The following is an 18,505-nucleotide window of genomic DNA, read 5'->3' as shown; positions in this document are numbered from 1 at the left end:
GTAAAGGAACACAACATCTCCAACATACTGTCAATATTTCATTTAAAAAGTGTGTGAACTGAACAAGAAAAACCAAAGAACCTGATCGTAAAATGGGCAGAGGATCTGAACAGACATTTTTCCAAAGAAGATATACAGATGGCCAACAGGCACATGAAAAGATGTTCAACGTCACTAATCATCAAGGAAATGCAAATCAAAACTACACTTAGATATCACCTTACACCCATTAGAATGGCATAATTTTATGGCATATAATTACCAAGATGAAAAAAAACAAATGTTGGAGAGGATATGGATAAAAGGGAACCCTCATATACTGCTGGTGGGAGTGCAAACTGGTGCAGCCACTACAGAAAACAGTATGGACATTTCTCAAAAAATTACAAATAGAAATACCATACGACCCAGCTATCCCACTACTAGGTATTTATCCAAAGAACTTGACATCAACAATTCAAAAGAGACTTATGCACCCCTACGTTCATTGCAGCATTTTCACAATAGCCAAGATGTGGAAGCAACCCAAGTGCCCGTCGACTGAACGGATAAAGAAAATGTGGTGCGTATATATATATATATATATATACACACACACAATGGAATGCTACTCAGCCATAAAAAAAGACAAAATTGTCCCACTCGCAACAACATGGATGGACCTTGAGGGTATTATGTTAAGCGAAATAAGCCAGACAGAGAAAGACAAATACTGTATGATTTCATTCATATGTGGAAGATAAATAACACATGGACAAAGACAACAAATCAGTTGTTACCAGAGGGGAAGGGGGTTGGGGGGTGGGCATATGGGGTAAAGGGGCACATTTATATGGTGACTGACAAATAATAATGTACAACTGAAATTTCACAATACTATAAACTATTAAGACCGCAATAAAATTTTTTTTAAATGTGTGTGATATGTGTATTTATATAGATGGGGGTGTGGAGGAGGAGTAGAAGAGGAAGAATAAGAGAGAGAAGGACAAAGCAAATGCAGCAAAACGTAAATACGTGATGGGTGAATCTGGGTCAAGGGTATAGAGAAGTTCCTATACTATTCTTTTAACTTTTCTGTAAATTTGAAAGGGTATCAAAATTAAAAGTTACCCAAAGGCATCACAATCCCTGACTTCAAAATGTACTACAAAGCCTTGGTGATCAAAACAACGTGTACTGGTACAAAAACAGACACACAGATCAATGGAACAGAACTGAAAGCCTAGAAATAAAACCACAAATCTATGGACAACTAATCTTCCACAAAGGTGCCGAGAACATACAACAGAGAAAAGACAGTCTCTTCAGTAGCACTGGGGAAACTGGACAGCCACATGCAAAAGAATGAAAGTAGACCATTATCTCACACCATATACAAAAATAAACTAAAAATGGATCAAAGACTTGAAGATAAGTCCTGAAACTATAAAATTCCTGGAAGATAATATAGGTAGTACACCCTCTGACATCAAACTTAAAAGGATCTTTTCAAATACCATGTCTTCTCAGACAACAGAAACAAAAGAAAAAATAAACAAGAGGGAGTTCATCAGACTAAAGAGCTTCTGCAAGGCAAAAGAAACTAGGATCAAAACAAAGAGATAACCCATCAATTGGGAGAAAATATTTGCAAATCATATATCCGATAAGGCATTAATCTCCACACTATATAAGGAACTCACACAACTGAACAACAAAAAAACAAACAGCCCAATCAAAAAATGGGTAGACGATATGAACAGACAATTTTCCAAAGAAGATATAGACATGGCCAATAAACACATGAAAAGATGTTCAACATCACTAATCACCAGGGAAATGCAAATTGAAACTACACTAGCATACCACCTTATGCCTATTAAAATGGCTATAATCACTAAGACTAAAAATAACAAGTGTTGGAGAGGGTGTGGAGAGAAGGGAACCCTCATACACTGCTGGTGGGAATGAAAACTGGTGCAGCCACTATGGAAAACGGTATGCAGATTCCTCAAAAAACTAAAAATAGAACTACCATACGACCCAGCTATCCCACTACTGTGTATCTACCAAAACAACTTGAAATCAATAAGCCAAAGTAACATATTTACCCCTATGTTCATTGCAGCACTATTCACAATAGCTAAGACATGGAAACAACTGAAGTGCCCATCGACTGATGATTGGATAAAGATGATGTGGTGTGTATATATATACGCAATGGAATACTACTCAGCCATAAAAAAGACAAAAGCATCCTATTTACAACAACATGGATGGATCTGGAGGGAATTAGGCTAAGAAAAATAAGCCAGACTGAGGAAGACAAACACCAGATGATTTCACTCATATGTGGAAAATAAACAAGCACATGGACAAAGAAAACAGTTCAGTGATTACCAGGGGAAGGGGGTTGGGGGTGGGCACAGGGGGTGAAGGGGAGCACTTATGTGGTGACAGACAAGAAATAATGTACAACTGAAATTACACAATGATGTAAACTATTATGAACTCAAATAAACAAAAAGTAACAGAAGAAAAAAAAAAGGTACCCAAAAATGTGGCCTAAAAATTTTTTTCAAAGAGATGAAAACTGAATTTATTACCAACAGATGTTCAGGCAAGGAATTTCTAAGGGATTGTACTTCAAAAAGGAAATACAATGATCCCAGAAGGCAGGTCTGAAAAGCAAGAAGAACTGGAGAGCAAAGAAACAATAAGCACGTGGATAAACCCCACACAGATGCTGACTGGAGAAAAGCACATAAACAAACAACGTTTAAGGTGTGAGGGAGAAAAGAAAAAGGCCAAATATGACTTAAAACGAAGAAGCTAGGAAAGAACTAACTACATAAAAATTTTAAAAGCTTCAACAAAGCAAAAGAAACAAAAACCACCAAGAAGGAAAGTCACTTTGTGAACACTGTTGTTATACTCATTATTCTCTAATGTTATTATTTACATGACTATATTCTCCAGAACTTGATGGCAAAGACTTTTTGGTTTTGGAGGTGAGGGAAGCGGGCAGGGGGAACTGCATACGGCCACACGGGGGCGGGGGGAGGTGGTGGAGGCAGGAAGTGATGCTGGCAGGACAGAGAGACACAGCAGAGTTTCCAACAGGGGCACGACTGGCGTCTGGGTGGGATAATTCCTCGTGCAGGAGAGCCTTATGCATCGTAGGATGTTTACCATCCACAGCCCTGGCCAATAGCTTCCCTCAGTCACTGTGACAACCAGAAAGTACCCCCACATATTTCCAAATGCCCGCTGGGTATGGCACTGCCCGTGGAAGACCACCGGACCGCACAATGAAGGTTCGTAAGGAATTTGCATTTTACCTCACTGATCACAAGGCAATGAGAAACGCTGAAGGATTTTTAAGCAGAGAAGCAACACAATCAGGCTCTCTTTTTATAAAGATCACTCTGACAGCAGCGAGAAACAAAGATTGGGGGGGAACCAGACTAGACACAAGGAAAACAATTAAGAAGCAACAACAATAAAGGGCACAAGGGCGTGGAGAAAGGGAAGATGATGCAGTCTTCTAGGCCATGTCTGGGATTCCTATGGGATATGCCAGGAGGGTGCTCCCTGGAGAGTTGGGTATACATATCAAGGGAGAGAAGGAAGGAGTCGGGGAGGGATCTGGGCCAGATACATTTCTTCCCCCAATGTTTATAAGGATGCTTCCATTTAAATCCTACCCTCCACCTCTACTCCTACCCCGACATGAAGAAAATACTTACCTTGCTCTCCCAACTGGTAAAGCGAGGGGTCCAACATTGTCACCAGTAGAGAAATCAGAAATAGCAGTTTCTTCAGGTTGTAGCTCTTCCACAAGACTTGCTTCTTCCTTTTCTAAAGGCTTTAAAAATGTTTCTTCTTATTTAACCAGGTAAAAGAACACTTAAGACAACAGTCAACTCTTCACTATGCTACAACATCCTGCAACAATTTCTAAACCCTCAAGCACAAATACTTGGGTTACAGCAAGAATCATAGCTACACACCAGTTTGGTACCAAGAGATTTTGCCATTAGTCCACTGTCCAAAAAGATATTGATCTAAGTTGATACTGATAAAGGAAGCATCTGATGCCATTAGAAAAGGAAGTGCTCCATCATGTACAAAATGATGAGCTGAAGACAAAATACCAAGGGAAACCCATGGCAGAGTCTCCAATTTTGTCAGATTTTTCACTCCCCAAACAGCTCTTAGTCCTTAAGTCTAATCCTCTGAGAGCTATCCATTCTCACTGGTGTTACAGGGTACTGATATCTACGTGTTTCTGATGTCTATTTGTTTACGTAGTTAAATAGCTCAGCCTTGCCATTACTGGCAATAACAATAATAACAATAATTGTAAGAGTTAACATTTCCTGAGCATCACTATGTACTAGCTTCTGTTCTAAATTTTCCTTTGTTCTTCATAAAAACCCTGATATGGATGCTATTATTAACCCTGTTCTATAGATGGGAAAACTGAGGTACCAAATGGCTAAATAAATTGCCTAGAATAACAGAGCTGCTGAGCGGCAGAGCCAACGTTTGAACCTAGGTATTCTACCTTCAAAACTCAAGCTCTTATCCTTTAAGCTCTTGTGGCAGTAAATATTCTGCCAATGGAATAGGTATCAGATCGAGATGTTTCCTTAACTTTGAATTTCTTTTGCTAGTTCCCAGATTTCATTCCCTTCCAGGCCTGGCTTTCCAAATAGTTCCCAGAACCAGAGATACCCAAGAAACGTCATTTTTTCTATGTACTACTTTTCAATATCTATGTCTAAAACTCATGCTTTAAGCTCTACTGATCTTTGCAGGAATAAAGACCATTTTAAGCGTTTCCCATCCCCAAATGCCAGGGCCTCAGTGACTTCCAGGTGACTCCTCCCAACTGCAAGCTGCATTCGCACTAGTATCCTCACCCAGATGCCCACGAATCCCTCTGCTCATCTTTACCTCACTTTCATCTGACCATCTTAGTTTTTTCAGCTGTTGCTCTATGTACCTTTCTCCTTCTCCCCATATCAAAAGTCTAAATTCAACCAAATAATTCACCTATAACTATCTTCCAAGCATCTGTCCACCATAGATAAGCAGTATTAACACCCTTTCATTAACATAAAAGACAAAAAAGTAGCTCTCTCCTCAGAAAGGAGTTTTCGTGCGTGTATTTACACTGAAAAGCGCCCTGCTCACTCATCTCAATGCCCACCCAGACAGCATGAGAGTCTGAGCAGACAGAGCTGTTCTTTCTAAAGGAACGCCCACTTTCCCCTATTACAGCCTATTTCTATCTACTTCAGGAAACAGTGTGACCAGAGGAATGGGTTCCGGCCCCAAATCAACCGTGTAATGTGAGAGCATTATCAGCACTCAATGAAAATCATTATAATTGCTCTGCCAAAACAGTTACCACAATTAAAACACACAGTGGGGGCCAGCCCCGTGGCTAAGTGGTTAAAGTTCCAAGCTTAGCTATGGTGGCCTGGGGTTCACGGGTTCTCATCCCAGGTGCGGATCTACTCCACTCATCAGCCATGCTGTGGAGGCCTCCCACATACAAAGCAGAGGAAGACTGGCATAGATGTCAGCTCAGGGCTAACCTTCCTCAAGCGAAAAAAGAGGATGATTGGCAATGGATGTTAGCTCAGGGTGAACCTTCCTCACACACAAAACAGACAACAACAAAAAACCACAAAGGCTTAAGGTTGTAATTATAAAGTGATGTGAAAAGTAAGTTCCCTCTTCTTACATTTAACAAACAAAAATTAAAGTAGATCTTCATGAGTCACAGTTACTCAGGTTGCGCTATTCAATATAACAGCCACTAGCCACACGTGGCTATAGAGTATTTGAAATGTGGCTAGACCAAAGTGAGACGAAGTGTGAAATACACACTAGACTTTGAAGACGTGGTATGGAAAAAAGAATTTAAAATATCTCAATAATGACTTTTATATTAATTAGGTATTGAAATGATAATATTAGATTAAATACAAAGAATTATTAAACTCAATTTCAGACCCAGCCAATCCCACTCCTGGGTATTTACTGTAAAGAAAAGAAAATTTATGCCCACACAAATATCTCTAAAAAAAATGATTATAATAGCTCTATTCATGATCACTGAAGACTGAAAACAACCCAAATGTCAAGGGTGAATGGGTACTTAAACTGTGGTATAGCTATACCATGGATACTACACAGCAATGAAAAGAAATGAACCACTGATACACACACAACTTGGATGAATGGCAAAGGCATTACACTGAATGAAAGAAGCCAGATGCAGTCCACACTGTATGATTCCATTCATGACATTCTTAAAAAGACAACACTACAGTGAGGGAGGAGAGATCAGTGGTTGCCAGAGGGTAGGGGTTGGGGAAGGGTATGATTTTAAAGGGATAGAGCAAAGGAGTTTTTTGGGGTGATGGAATTGTTTTGAGACCTGATTGTGGTGGTGATTACCAGATCCTATATGTGTTAAAATTCACAGAACTGGACAACAAAAGAAAAAAAATCAATTTTACTGTATGATAATTAATTTCACTTTTTTTTTTAATGAGGCTACTAGAAAATTTTAAATTATATATGTGGTTCACATTCTATTTCTATTGGACAGCAGTGTGTCTATTCCTAAAAAATGAGAATCCACCTTCACTAACATGCTGATAAAAAGAAAGTGTACATCTGAGATTATTCCCAAGAAACCAAATTTGGCTATTAAGAATTCAACAACCACAAAGCCCAAGCACTTACCACTTTTTCCATAACGAATATGACATCATTTTCATTTAGAATATTTTTCAAAGGGTTTGGTTGGCCTTTGCTGATCAACTGCACTTGGATATCAGTCTATTAAAAACATAATGCCAAGCTATGTTATATATATACACACATATATATTTGTACAAATATTCAAACACACAAAGCCCAGTTCTGTGCAAGTAACTGGAAAAGAAAATTTGAACAAAACAGCATATATGTATATTTAATTTTACTGAGGTCATAATAGTTTATAACATCGTGAAATTTCAGTTGTACATTATTTGTCAGTCACCATATATATGCGCCCCTTTACCACTCATGCCCACCCCCAACCCCCTTCCCTCTGGTAACCACTACTCTGTTCTCTTTGCCCGTGTGTTAGTTTATCTTCCTCATATGAGTGAAATCATGTGAAGTTTGAACAAAACAATATTTTAAAAATAAGATTTCATTTACTCTTTGCCCATGTTGTTTTCCATGTTTAGAAAATCTAGCTCTTATATCTTTATCTACACATGCTTCAAGACCCACCTACCGTGCACCCTGCCTTGTAAAGCCTTCTTTCGATTACGATCACACCGACAGCCTCTTCTTCTAATCATAATGTATTTACTGTTATGCACCAAATTTGCACTTTACTAAATATTATCCTTTCTTCTGATTGTACTATGGAATTTAGAACTTTAATTTATTAATTTATAGGAACTGTATATTTTTTCATTCCAATTGCAATAGACATTTATTGTAGAAAAGTTAGAAAATAGATGGCTAAAAGATTTTTTTTTTGGCTGAGGAAGACTGGCCCTGAGCTGACATCTGTGCCCATCTTCCTCTATTTTGCATGTGGGAGGCTGCCACAGCATGGCTGCTGACGAGTGACGTAGGTCCACACTAGGAACCAAATCTGAGCCACCAAAACAGAGCGCACTGCACTTAACCACCAGGCCACAGGGCAGCCACTAAGACATTGTTCTAAACTTACCCATAATTCTACTACCCAAGTTAATCACTACTGTTATTAGCCTGGTTGGTACATAGTTTGCCAGATTTTTTTCCCATATGTATAAATAAATCTATTTAAATAGAAATGTATCTATTAGATACATAGATAGGATTTTGCTTAATAAAAATAGGATATTCTAATAGTTTTAATATCATGAACTCCTTTCCATGCCATTAAATGTTCTTTTGCTGTCTAGTACCATGGCTCTCCCATCATATAACTAATTCCATATTGTTTGACGTATGGAGTTATTTGCTATGATAAACAATTGCTAACGGACATCCTTGAATTACTTGCTTAAGAGGAATATCTAAAATCACATTGATATTGTCAAATTGCCTTTCAAATATGTCACACCCACATGTTTGCATTCCTATCACTTACATTAACACAGAGTAGTTTCATTATTTTCATCATTTCATAGCAAAAAAATACTATCCTATTGTTTTAATTTTCATTTATTTGATCACTAATGAAGGTAACAGTCTTTAATATGATTACTGACAAATATCTCTCATTATTTGAATCTGTTTAATTTCTTAATTTGGCTCTTAAAGCATTTAGCTATCAAGTTCAGAGAGTAAAGGATGCTGTGTTATTCTAACCTACTAGGTTCCTGGGTTTCAAGTGCTGTTGTGGGTTGAATTACGTCCTCCCAAAAGACATGCTGAAGTCCTAACTCCTGGTTGTTCTGAATGTGACCATATTTGGAAAGAGGGTCTTCGCAAATGTAATCAAGTTAAGATGAGGACTAACTTGTATTACGGGGGCCCTAAATCCAATGACTGGTGTACTTATAAGGGGTGAAAGATTTAAAGACATAGACACACAGCAAGAACAGCATGTGTTAACAAAGGCAGATACTGGAGTGACGTGTCTACAAGCCAAGAAACACCAAGGATTGTTGGAAACCACCAGAAGGGAGGAGGAGGCAAGGAAGGATCCCTTCCCAGAGCCTTCAATAGGAGCATGGCCCTGCTGACACCTTGATTTCAGACTCCTAGTCTCCAGAACTGTGAGAGAATAAATTTCTGATGTTTTAAGCAAACGAAATTGTGACACTTTGTTACAGCAGCCCTAGGAAACGAATACAGGTATCAAACAGCAAGAATTCAGATAAGGAGGGATTACTACATTGACCAGGATATACTTGATTCCCGAGTTTGGTTGGTGAGAATTCAGATAGTGAGAGAGAACTATATTTGTGTTTTTCTTTCCGTGATTGCTTATTTGTGCCCTTTGCCTATTCTTCTACTATGGTTGTCTTTTTTCTTATTGATTTTTAAGAATTTTCTAAATATTTTATACATATATGGAAATTAACCCTTATCATTTATGACTATTTTTTCCCAGCTTATTTGTCTTTTAGTATATAATTTATTGTAGTTTGCTAATTATTTTATGGATTAAACTCTATGCGGAGTTTACCTATGGAACACTTGCCATATATTAGATGTTTAATAAATTCATGAATGTTTATTGCAGCTTTCCTCATAACTATCAAAAACTGGAAACATTTCAAGTGTGTCCATCAACTGGTCAATGGATGACCAAACCAGTACATCCATACAATGGAATACCATTCACCAGTAAAAAGGAATGAAATACTGATACACACAACACAGATGAATCTCAAATGCATTATACTCATTGATAGAAACCAGACCCAAAAGGCGACATACTGTATGACTTTATTTATACGACATTCTGGAAAAGGCAAAAGAGAAGACAGAAAACACAGCAGCGGTTGCCAGGGACTGGGAGCAGAGGAAAGGGATGACGACAAAGGGACAGGAGGAGATATTTTGGAGGTGATTTAAATGTTCTGTATCTTGATTATGGGGATGATTACATGACTGAATGCATTTGTAAAAATTCATAGAACTGTACTTTAAACGTGTGAAATTTACTCTATGTAAATTAATTTGTATAATCTCAACGTTAAAAACTTACAATTTTAGGATTATTGAGTTGTGTTTAAATAACAAATTGTTCATACCTCATAGACAAATGGGTCTTTACAGATTCCTTTCTTTTCTTCATCAAATTCCCTGAAATTTAGAAACACATGTGAAAAATAGAGCTAAAGTATAATGTCAGTTAAACTCAGGGCTTAGTCATCACTTTCTGTGTGACACCAGTGAGAAAAGCAAAATGTAAAGTACTCATGGCAGCGCTAAGGCATAGCTGGGAAGAGGGGTAAAAAGGCAGAAAAAGAGTATTAGGTTAAGAAGAAAAGAGAAAAAAAAGATTTGGTAGAGATTAACTGCCCACAGTTAATTGCTGCCCACAACTGAGTACAAGTGCTCAGGAAGCAGGAAATTAGGTTACCTACCACTACTCCTGTATCTTTTAAAACACATTCACCGATTACTATTAAAATGTAATTTACCACATGACTTTGGGGAAGTAAAAATGACTGGATTCTGATCTGCCACTGAATAAGTGCATAACCACAGGGAAGTTATTTAAGGGTCCCAAGCCTGCGATTTCTACAGCTAAAACAGAAGCATCTATCCTCCCTCTATTTTTATGAGCTGTTACAAAACTCTTGGATATCCTTTAATAATTATCATTTCATTCAAGAAAGTTTTAAAATAGTGATCTCAAGACACAGAAACTATAAATACCAAAATGCACAGCACCCTGATCTACACTCTGAAAGAAAAAATCTTGCGAGTCCTAAAGGAACCCAGTGGAATTGTTTCAGGATACCATTTATTATCGAATCTACTCTATGACTTGCCGAAATAAAAACAGGAGAGCTAGGCCCACGACCAGTTCACTTTTGCCATTTTGGACAAGACTGTGTCTTATTCTTAAAGATGTTTGTCTTTGATGTATAACTCAGGGATGTTATTCAATCAGTCATTCAGCAATCGTCTCTCAAGCATGTGTATTAGAGGGAGGCACTCTTACTAGATGTCCAGGATATAAACAAAAGCACATTCCCTGGTTCATAGTCTCGACTAGAGTCCAATGAATAAACCAACAGTTACAATACAGGGTGATGAGTGCTCCAACAGAGGTGAGTGCAGGGTGCTGTCGTGGCAAGAGATTTTGCTGTAGGGCTTGAACTTTATCCTGAAAGCCAAGAGGAACTCACTGAAAGATTTTAAATGTGAAAGATCTCTCTGACAGCAATGCAGAGAGCACAAACTCGGAGGCCAGGAAAATCGCTGTGAATCACTTGTACTTCAGAGAAGTGATGACGGCCTGAACAAAAACAGTAGGGATGGAGGGAGAAGAGGTGCCCCTGGTGACTAGATGGGATGGGGGTGGGGATGGTGGAAAAGAGAAGGAAGTGAAAGTCTTGGATTTGGAACTCAACTCAGAGATGGAATTCAGGAGTAGAATGTCAGGCTGTGGGGGGGCAATGAATTCAATTTTGCAGATACTGAGTTTGAGGTCTTGTGTAAATTTCCAGTAGGCAGCTGGACACACAGGCATTGTGAGAGATTCAAGAGAAGTAAAAGACAATTTTGGTGCTTACAAGTGGAGAGAAAGACTAACATCCACGAAATAATTGGGATATATAAAGGATCTAAATAAAGTTGTCTCAATAGGGGACTAGTTATATAAACATAAAACAGCCCTAGAATGAAATATTATACAGCAGTTAAAAACAATGGGATAGATCTACACGCTCTTATACTGAAAGCTATCGAAGACATTGTTAGTTTAAAAAAAGTTAGTGCTCTTTCTATAACATTCAAAAAATTGACAACATTATCACTTTGGTAAGCAAGAAGAAAACCAAGAAAGAGAAACAATGAAAAATCATGGCATTTAGAAAATAAGGGGTTAGATTACATCAGTGGTTCTCCAAGCATGGCGTCAGGCCAGCAGCATCTGTTTCACCTGGAATTTGTCAGAAAAGCAAATTCTTTGGCCCGGCCCAGACCCAATAAATCAGAAACGCTGGAGGTGGAACCCAGCCATCTATGTTTTTGACAAACCTCCAGGTGATTCTGATGCACTCTCAAATTTGAGAACTACTAGATTCGATTTTTACGTTGGATGCAGAACTAGATGGAATCCCCCCTCTGGTACCAGTACTTCACTAAAGAGCACAGTGAAATAAAGGTAGTTTAAGAAGCCAACACACCGTCACCTCATCCTTACAGCTTCAGTTCAGATGATAACTATCTTGAGCAGACTATAACAATACTTTTCACACCGGCAAGGCTTTAAACAGGTGAAGGATGCCAACATCTACTTTTCCATACACATCGCAAGTTGTGTGTATTATCAGAATGAATAAAGCGCCTCTTGGAAAACCTGTCACCTTCCACCTCGATAACGTACAGATGTTTTCTCTTAAACGAGACTACAAGCAAGCCCCGACAGGACCAACCCCACTCCGGAGCGGATAACTGGCCTCTCCCCGGCTCCCAGACCCCAGGACCGCAGACTTCGTCTGTAACAGCAGCGCCCGCTAATCCCCAAGGCTGCGGCAAGAGGCTGGGGGCGGCGATCGAGATACCCCGAGGAAGAAGTGCTGTCCTCGCACCCTGGCCAACAGCAGGCGCTACAACTCACTGCAGGAGACGAGCGTAAAACACCTCAGCAGCTCGGTTCGTTCGCGACCACATCCCGGCCCAGTCTCACTGCAGATCCGAACCCGCCAAACCGAACTGCGCGCCGAGCGGTGACGTCTGGGGTCATGACCCCCCGCCGGGACTACTTTTACCTCCTAGCAGTCCCCTTTTGTCCACAAAGTTAAACTTTTGTTTTAGAGCATACAGCGGCTTTTCCTGTCACAATAGTTTTCCATTCCCGTAAGAAAAAGTTAAAATAAATTACAGTGGTTGAGGAAAACAACCCCTCCTCTCGCGAGAGTTAGCCACGCCTCCTTATGGATTATTCCGCGAAAAGGAGTCCCTTGTTTCTGAGTGCTATTCTTGGCTTTGAAAGTCAGTAGACACCGCAATTGGACGCATATGAAGAAATAAATCACTATTTTTTATTTTTGTAGAGCATCAGAGAGATATTTTGTGCCTTTATTTTGGTTCTGAGGCGGGGCAAGGTGGGGGCCGAGTTGAAGGTTACATATAGAGCGGGAGTGCTACGTCCTTCCTTTTCCTGTGGGAGCCGCCGGGCTGAGAGGAGCGTGGTCTTCTCCTCTCCCCGCCATGGTGAGTGGAAGTCAGCTCGGCTGGACGTTCCCCTGCTGTCGGGACTCGGCAGGAATGGGTTGGGGGCACAGGGCTTAAAATCTTCGGGAGGGAAAGCAGATGAGGACCAAAGGCGTTTGTTTGTGGCCGGGAGCTGGGGAGTGCGGCTCTGCGGCAGCCATCTTAGCGGCAACGTGGGCGTCCCGGCACGGGCCCCTCTGGGAGCGACGCGCGGGGACGCCAGATTGTTCTCGGGCGCAGGGGATCTTGGCAATTTTAGCTTTTCTTGCATCCTAGAAGGCACGGGTTCTTCTAAAGAGTTGGGAGCTCTTGGGGCCTAAGGCTGAATCGGGGCGAAAGAGTCCATTTTTGGGCCTTTGTCTCCATGTGCTGTTTAGTAAGGAACATTTCCATTTTTAGAGAGATTTCTGTTAAAGAAACTTGTATTTCCCTCCCACCCCCCAAATTCTCGTCTGTGTTCAGCCTAAGAATCGCCTCTAGAAAAGCTTTCTGATTTTCTTACGTTAAGTTAATGCGTTTGGTGTCCCTTAAATCTTCGATGTCTCAGTGAGCGCATAGTATGCCTAATGTACTGGGAGCGGTCTGTGCCCTGGGGAGTTCCGTGAACAGAAGAGACAAAATACAGCGTCCTGATGCTCCGCTCGCGGTTGAGGTGGACAAAATACGCGGGGATGTTGGATGGTAGCCAGTGCTGTAGACGTCGGGAGTGGGAGAGGAGGCAGTGGTTGGACTTGCACCCAAGGGTGATCAGGGAAACCTGAGAGAAGGTGACCAGCGTGCTAAGAGTGTCTTAGCTGCCTCTGAGGTAGGCGGCGGCTGGCCCTGAGCGTGGGCAGGGAGTATCTGGAAGAGTATGGGAGGCGAGGGGCAGACTGTAGGCCATCCTCAGGGGTTTAGTTCTGCTTCCAGGAGGATGAGCAAAAAGTGACACGACCGGTGTTGATACCAGGAAGTTTCAGGAAATGTTCAGAATGGGATGCAGGGGGCGAGGAGGAAGTTGGGAGCACAGCCGTGGTAGGCAAGATTTGCCTTTGGGGTTAAGGTTTATTTAGATGGTGACATTACGCAGCGTGTTCAAACCTTACGGTATGGTTTTGATCATTTTCCTTTGTAAGAACTGCTTTGAAAGTTAGCGATAAACCATTCTCTTAAATAATAATGAAAATCATGTGGCAGAACTTGAAGATCCAAGTGTCCTTCAAGTGTAAGAAATATTGAAGTTGGTGGACCTGACGAAGTGTTGGTAACAGCTTGTGTTTCAGCGTTAAGCGTTGTCTGCCTCACCACACTCTATTCTCTCCTGTAACTGAGCATTTGACATAATCGTCTTTTCCTTTTTCCCAGGCGTGTGCTCGTCCACTGATATCAGTGTACTCCGAAAAGGGGGAGTCCTCTGGCAAAAATGTCACTTTGCCTGCTGTGTTCAAGGCTCCCATTCGGCCAGATATTGTCAACTTTGTTCACACCAACTTGCGCAAAAACAACAGACAGCCTTATGCCGTCAGCGAATTAGCAGGTACGGGTCTAGATCTTTCCTGGGTTGTTTTAAGAGCTGCTTAACAGCAGTGATGAAATTCCACTCCATTGGTCCGTGTTTCTGAACCGCGTGATTTTCCTGGATGTTCTGATGCTGTTTGCTACCATGCATAATAGTCAGATTGGTGTGGCTGGGTAGCTAAAACTTGTATTTCTTTCCAATTTCAGGTCATCAAACCAGCGCTGAGTCTTGGGGTACTGGCAGAGCTGTGGCTCGGATTCCCAGAGTTCGAGGCGGTGGTACTCACCGTTCTGGCCAGGGTGCTTTTGGAAACGTATCCTTTATTTCACTACCTAGACTGGTCAGCTGTCATGGAATTTAGAAGGCTGGACCTGGTTCCTTCACATTAGTATCTGGGAAATGTTTGTGTCCAGAATACTAATGTCCACGTTAGACATTGCTCCAGACAGATTTGAAATTTTCTGTCATAAATGTTTTTACACCTTAGGGCTTGATTTGACGTTTACTTGCAATGATGTCGTAATTTGCGTCTTACTCTGTTCTCAGCGACAGTTGCCTGCTGTCAGTAAGCTGGTTCAGAAGGATGACGAAAATTCTTACTGAGCAAGGCAGTCTTTGTAATTCCTAAAATTTGAGAGATGTGAGTCTTAACTGGAAGAATAGATGTGTCGTGGGGGCCGCATGTTTGCACCAACCAAAACCTGGCGCCGTTGGCACCGCAGAGTGAACACAACACAGAAGCGATATGCCATCTGCTCTGCCCTGGCTGCCTCAGCCTTACCAGCGTTGGTCATGTCTAAAGGTTTGTAATAATTTGTGTCATAGGAGTGGTACAAAATATCCTTTTTTTTACCTAACCTGACCCTTTTAATTCATATTAATAGTGTGTATTAAGTTCCATTCATTTCAGAGTGCCTGACTAAATTTCCTTTTGTTAAATAATTCTGACTACTTCAGTTTAACACATGACTTATCAGTCAATATATGTAACTGGGGAACCAATTCAAATAGTGGTTTAGTATATTAGAAATTTTTCCACGTAAACTTCATGTCACCTGCTCTATTTTTATTTAACTGTCAAAATGATGAGATTCCACTTCATTGGTCCGTGTTTCTGAAACACATGATATTTGTGGAAATTCTGATTTGGTAAATTGTATGCCATTTTGCTTTTGTGGGTTATATAAAATGTTTGGAGTTTTTCAAAAGGTTCGAGGTAACCAGGTCAGTGGTGATTGGCTTTGTCAGGTCATCGGATTGAGGAAGTTCCTGAACTTCCTTTGGTGGTTGAAGATAAAGTTGAAAGCTACAAGAAGACCAAGGAGGCTGTTTTGCTTCTTAAGAAACTTAAGGCCTGGAATGATATCAAAAAGGTAGGTTTAGAGGCCAGCCCGGTAGCGCAGCAGTTAAGTGCGCACGCTCCGCTTCTGCGGCCCAGGGTTCGCTGGCTCAGATCCTGGGTGCAGACATGGCACCACTTGGCACGCTATGCTGTGGTAGGCATCCCACATATAAAGTGGAAGAAGATGAGCACGGATGTTAGCTCAGGGCTGATCTTCCCTCCCCCAAAAAAGGTAGGTTTAATGAACACGTTGACAGTTTGATAGTCCTTCGCACAAATTTGTTAGGTTTCAGAAGATAAGTGAGAGACAGTATAGCTAAACCTTTATGGAAATGAGAGCAAGGACTCTGGAACCCTGTTACTTGAGTTTGCATCCTGACTGCCATTTATGTCTGTGGGTTAATGTTAGGCAAGTCATTTGTGCCTCTTCTGTAAAAAGTTTCATCATCTGTAAAATGGAGTGGGGTTTTTTTGTTTTTTTAACTACGAAGATCTAGTGGCAGGGATCATATCTTAATCAGAATACTAAACGTTCTCACTTTCTACTTTTAGGTCTATGCCTCTCAGCGAATGAGAGCCGGCAAGGGAAAAATGAGAAACCGACGTCGTATCCAGCGCAGGGGGCCCTGCATCATCTATAATGAGGACAATGGTATCATCAAGGCCTTCAGAAACATCCCTGGTAATCCTTTTACTGCTTACATGTTTGAATTGCCCATATAATGCAAGCTTACTCAGCTTTTATTATGATGAGATTCCACACTATGGTCCGTGTTTCTGAAACACATGATTTTGTGGAACTTCTGATTCTTGGCTGAATGGGTACACAATTGACGGTTGAAACTGCATAATTAATAAGGTAGTTTTCAGGTACCTTAGGTAGCACATAAGCCTAAAGCTGATTTGTGTTTCTTCTGTTGAAATACAGGCTGCCTAATTCTCCTTTCCCTTTAAAAGGAATTACTCTGCTTAATGTAAGCAAACTGAACATTTTGAAACTTGCTCCTGGTGGGCACGTGGGACGTTTTTGCATTTGGACTGAAAGCGCTTTCCGCAAGTTAGATGATCTTTATGGCACTTGGCGTAAAGCTGCTTCCCTCAAGAGTAACTACAAGTGAGTGTTCTTCATATTCATATACTGAACACAGATGTTTATGTTATGCGTATTTACATTCAAAATTGGTTTGCATGTTTTCTAAGTAATGGATTAACCTTTCCCCTTCTGTACAGATGCGATATGCTGAAATAGTGAAATATTCTGAGAAGTGATAGTAGAAATTGTCGATGGTTAAATGATTAAGAATACATCTTCCATTGAGTTCGTGTTCTTTAGTCAGTTACGTGAGGAACAGGAAGTGAACATCTGTTGTCAACATTTTCTCTTTTCCTCTCAGCCTTCCCATGCACAAGATGCTCAATACAGACCTTAGCCGAATATTGAAGAGCCCAGAGATCCAAAGAGCCCTCCGAGCACCACGGTAAAGTTGTGATGTTGACAGTAGTTCTTGCCCCGACCTCATACTGCTCGTTATTTCAAAAATGTCGATAGTATAAATAAAATGTTAATACAGTGTCTACCTTTTTGTAGCAAGAAGATTCATCGCAGGGTCCTGAAGAAGAATCCACTGAAAAACCTGAGAATCATGTTGAAGCTAAACCCGTATGCAAAGACCATGCGCAGGAACACCATTCTTCGCCAGGCCAAGAATGTAAGTAATTAATTGATTTTTGCTGGTATGCCAAGCTTTTAGAAAGATTTGATTCTTAGATTTTCTTCCTAATTTGTTGCAGCACAAACTCCGGGTGGATAAGGCAGCAGCAGCACTAGAAGCCAAATCAGATGAGAAGGGGGTTCCGGGCAAGAAGCCTGTGGTAGGGAAGAAAGCAAAGAAGGCTGCTGACGTTAAGAAACAGAAGAAGCCTTTGGTGGGAAAAAAGGCTGCAGCTACCAAGAAGCCGGCAGCTGAGAAGAAGCCTGCAGAAAAGAAACCCGCTGCAGAAGAAAAGAAGCCTGCTGCGTAAACTTGTTTATTTCATAAAGGTCGCATCATTTTGGACCGCTCCTTTTGAATAAAGACCTGATCAAAGAGACAGAGAGAAACATGGCTTGTTGGTGTGTCGTGTGAATCTTGGTTAGCATTTGTTAAATGGCACTTGGTTCTCCATAATTCCAGACTTTTGGTGGTTCATTTCATAGTCTGGTGTGAATTGGAGCCTTGGGTTTATACTAAATCCATGCAGTTGAATGGGAAAAGGGATGCTCCCTAATTCCAGATAGAAAATCTGTAACACAGTGTCTTGAGAAACATGAAAGTTGTATTGGCAATACATACATGCTCTTAGAGTTTAGCCCCACCCCTAACATACCTTGGAAAATGGGTGAAATTCTATAAAGATTGGACATTTAAGTAACCACAAGAGGGCAGAGTCCAAAGTAGATGGTTCAGAGAAGTGGGTAGGACCTGCTGTGATGGAATACAGTTGGCGGGCACGCTGGGTGCGCTTTCTGTTCTGACCCTCCATGTCGAAGTGCCAGAAGTGTTTTTTGGAACCACTTGTGTATATCACGGTTTTTACTAAGGGATGAATATGTTGACCGAACATGGTGCAGAGAAATGTACCCAAGAGAGCTTTAGGTTTTTCCTAAAAGTTTAATCTGCTCTGTCAATGTGTCTCTTCCTGCCTTACAGTTGGCCTGCATTTCCCTAGTTTTGTCTCACGGGGTCGTGTTTTGCATCTGGGTTTTTTTCCCATTGGCCATCTCA

General features: G+C 40.8%; 2 protein-coding genes and 4 non-coding genes across 9 annotated transcripts in view; 5 read left to right on the top strand and 1 right to left on the bottom strand.

Annotated features, from left to right (window-relative positions):
• Positions 1 to 12,429, bottom strand: part of ZWILCH (zwilch kinetochore protein) — a 35,872-nt gene extending 23,443 nt beyond the window's left edge. For 3 of the 4 annotated variants that reach the window (XM_046654149.1, XM_046654150.1, XM_046654151.1), the window contains exons 1-4: positions 12,305 to 12,429; positions 9,762 to 9,813; positions 6,751 to 6,846; positions 3,732 to 3,850 (exon numbers count right to left, since the gene is read on the bottom strand). In XM_046654149.1, coding sequence (XP_046510105.1) covers positions 3,732 to 3,850; positions 6,751 to 6,846; positions 9,762 to 9,813; positions 12,305 to 12,357 — 320 coding nt within the window. In that variant the 5' untranslated portion in view covers positions 12,358 to 12,429. Of the gene's footprint in view, positions 1 to 3,731; positions 3,851 to 6,750; positions 6,847 to 9,761; positions 9,814 to 12,275 lie in introns of all 4 variants that reach the window. The other variant, XM_046654152.1, reaches the window with a different exon arrangement.
• Positions 12,430 to 12,786: 357 nt separating this feature from the next.
• Positions 12,787 to 17,831, top strand: RPL4 (ribosomal protein L4). The gene is made up of 10 exons (XM_046654155.1): positions 12,787 to 12,900; positions 14,245 to 14,416; positions 14,605 to 14,711; positions 15,062 to 15,200; positions 15,647 to 15,771; positions 16,293 to 16,422; positions 16,698 to 16,854; positions 17,135 to 17,218; positions 17,329 to 17,449; positions 17,532 to 17,831. Exons 1-10 carry the CDS (start codon positions 12,898 to 12,900, stop codon positions 17,760 to 17,762), a joined length of 1,269 nt encoding a protein of 422 aa, XP_046510111.1. The 5' UTR covers positions 12,787 to 12,897; the 3' UTR covers positions 17,763 to 17,831.
• Positions 14,462 to 14,532, top strand: LOC124236500 (small nucleolar RNA SNORD18). The gene has a single exon (XR_006887739.1). It is a non-coding gene; the product is annotated as a small nucleolar RNA SNORD18 (small nucleolar RNA).
• On the top strand, positions 14,906 to 15,004 carry LOC124236513 (small nucleolar RNA SNORD16). Its single transcript, XR_006887751.1, has one exon. It is a non-coding gene; the product is annotated as a small nucleolar RNA SNORD16 (small nucleolar RNA).
• On the top strand, positions 15,476 to 15,547 carry LOC124236591 (small nucleolar RNA SNORD18). Its single transcript, XR_006887814.1, has one exon. It is a non-coding gene; the product is annotated as a small nucleolar RNA SNORD18 (small nucleolar RNA).
• Positions 16,482 to 16,551, top strand: LOC124236499 (small nucleolar RNA SNORD18). Its single transcript, XR_006887738.1, has one exon. It is a non-coding gene; the product is annotated as a small nucleolar RNA SNORD18 (small nucleolar RNA).
• Positions 17,832 to 18,505: the final 674 nt, after the last annotated feature.

Source organism: Equus quagga, chromosome 2 (genome assembly GCF_021613505.1).
Source record: "Equus quagga isolate Etosha38 chromosome 2, UCLA_HA_Equagga_1.0, whole genome shotgun sequence".
Lineage (NCBI taxonomy): Eukaryota > Metazoa > Chordata > Mammalia > Perissodactyla > Equidae > Equus > Equus quagga.
The sequence above is the reverse complement of the archived record's forward strand: the minus strand, read 5'-3'. Positions and strand labels throughout refer to the sequence as shown.

Coding starts and splice junctions, on each gene's coding strand:
- RPL4 (XM_046654155.1), top strand. Junction 15,772..16,292: donor CCTGGAATGATATCAAAAAG/GTAGGTTTAGAG, acceptor TTCTACTTTTAG/GTCTATGCCTCTCAGCGAAT. Junction 16,423..16,697: donor GGCCTTCAGAAACATCCCTG/GTAATCCTTTTA, acceptor TCCCTTTAAAAG/GAATTACTCTGCTTAATGTA.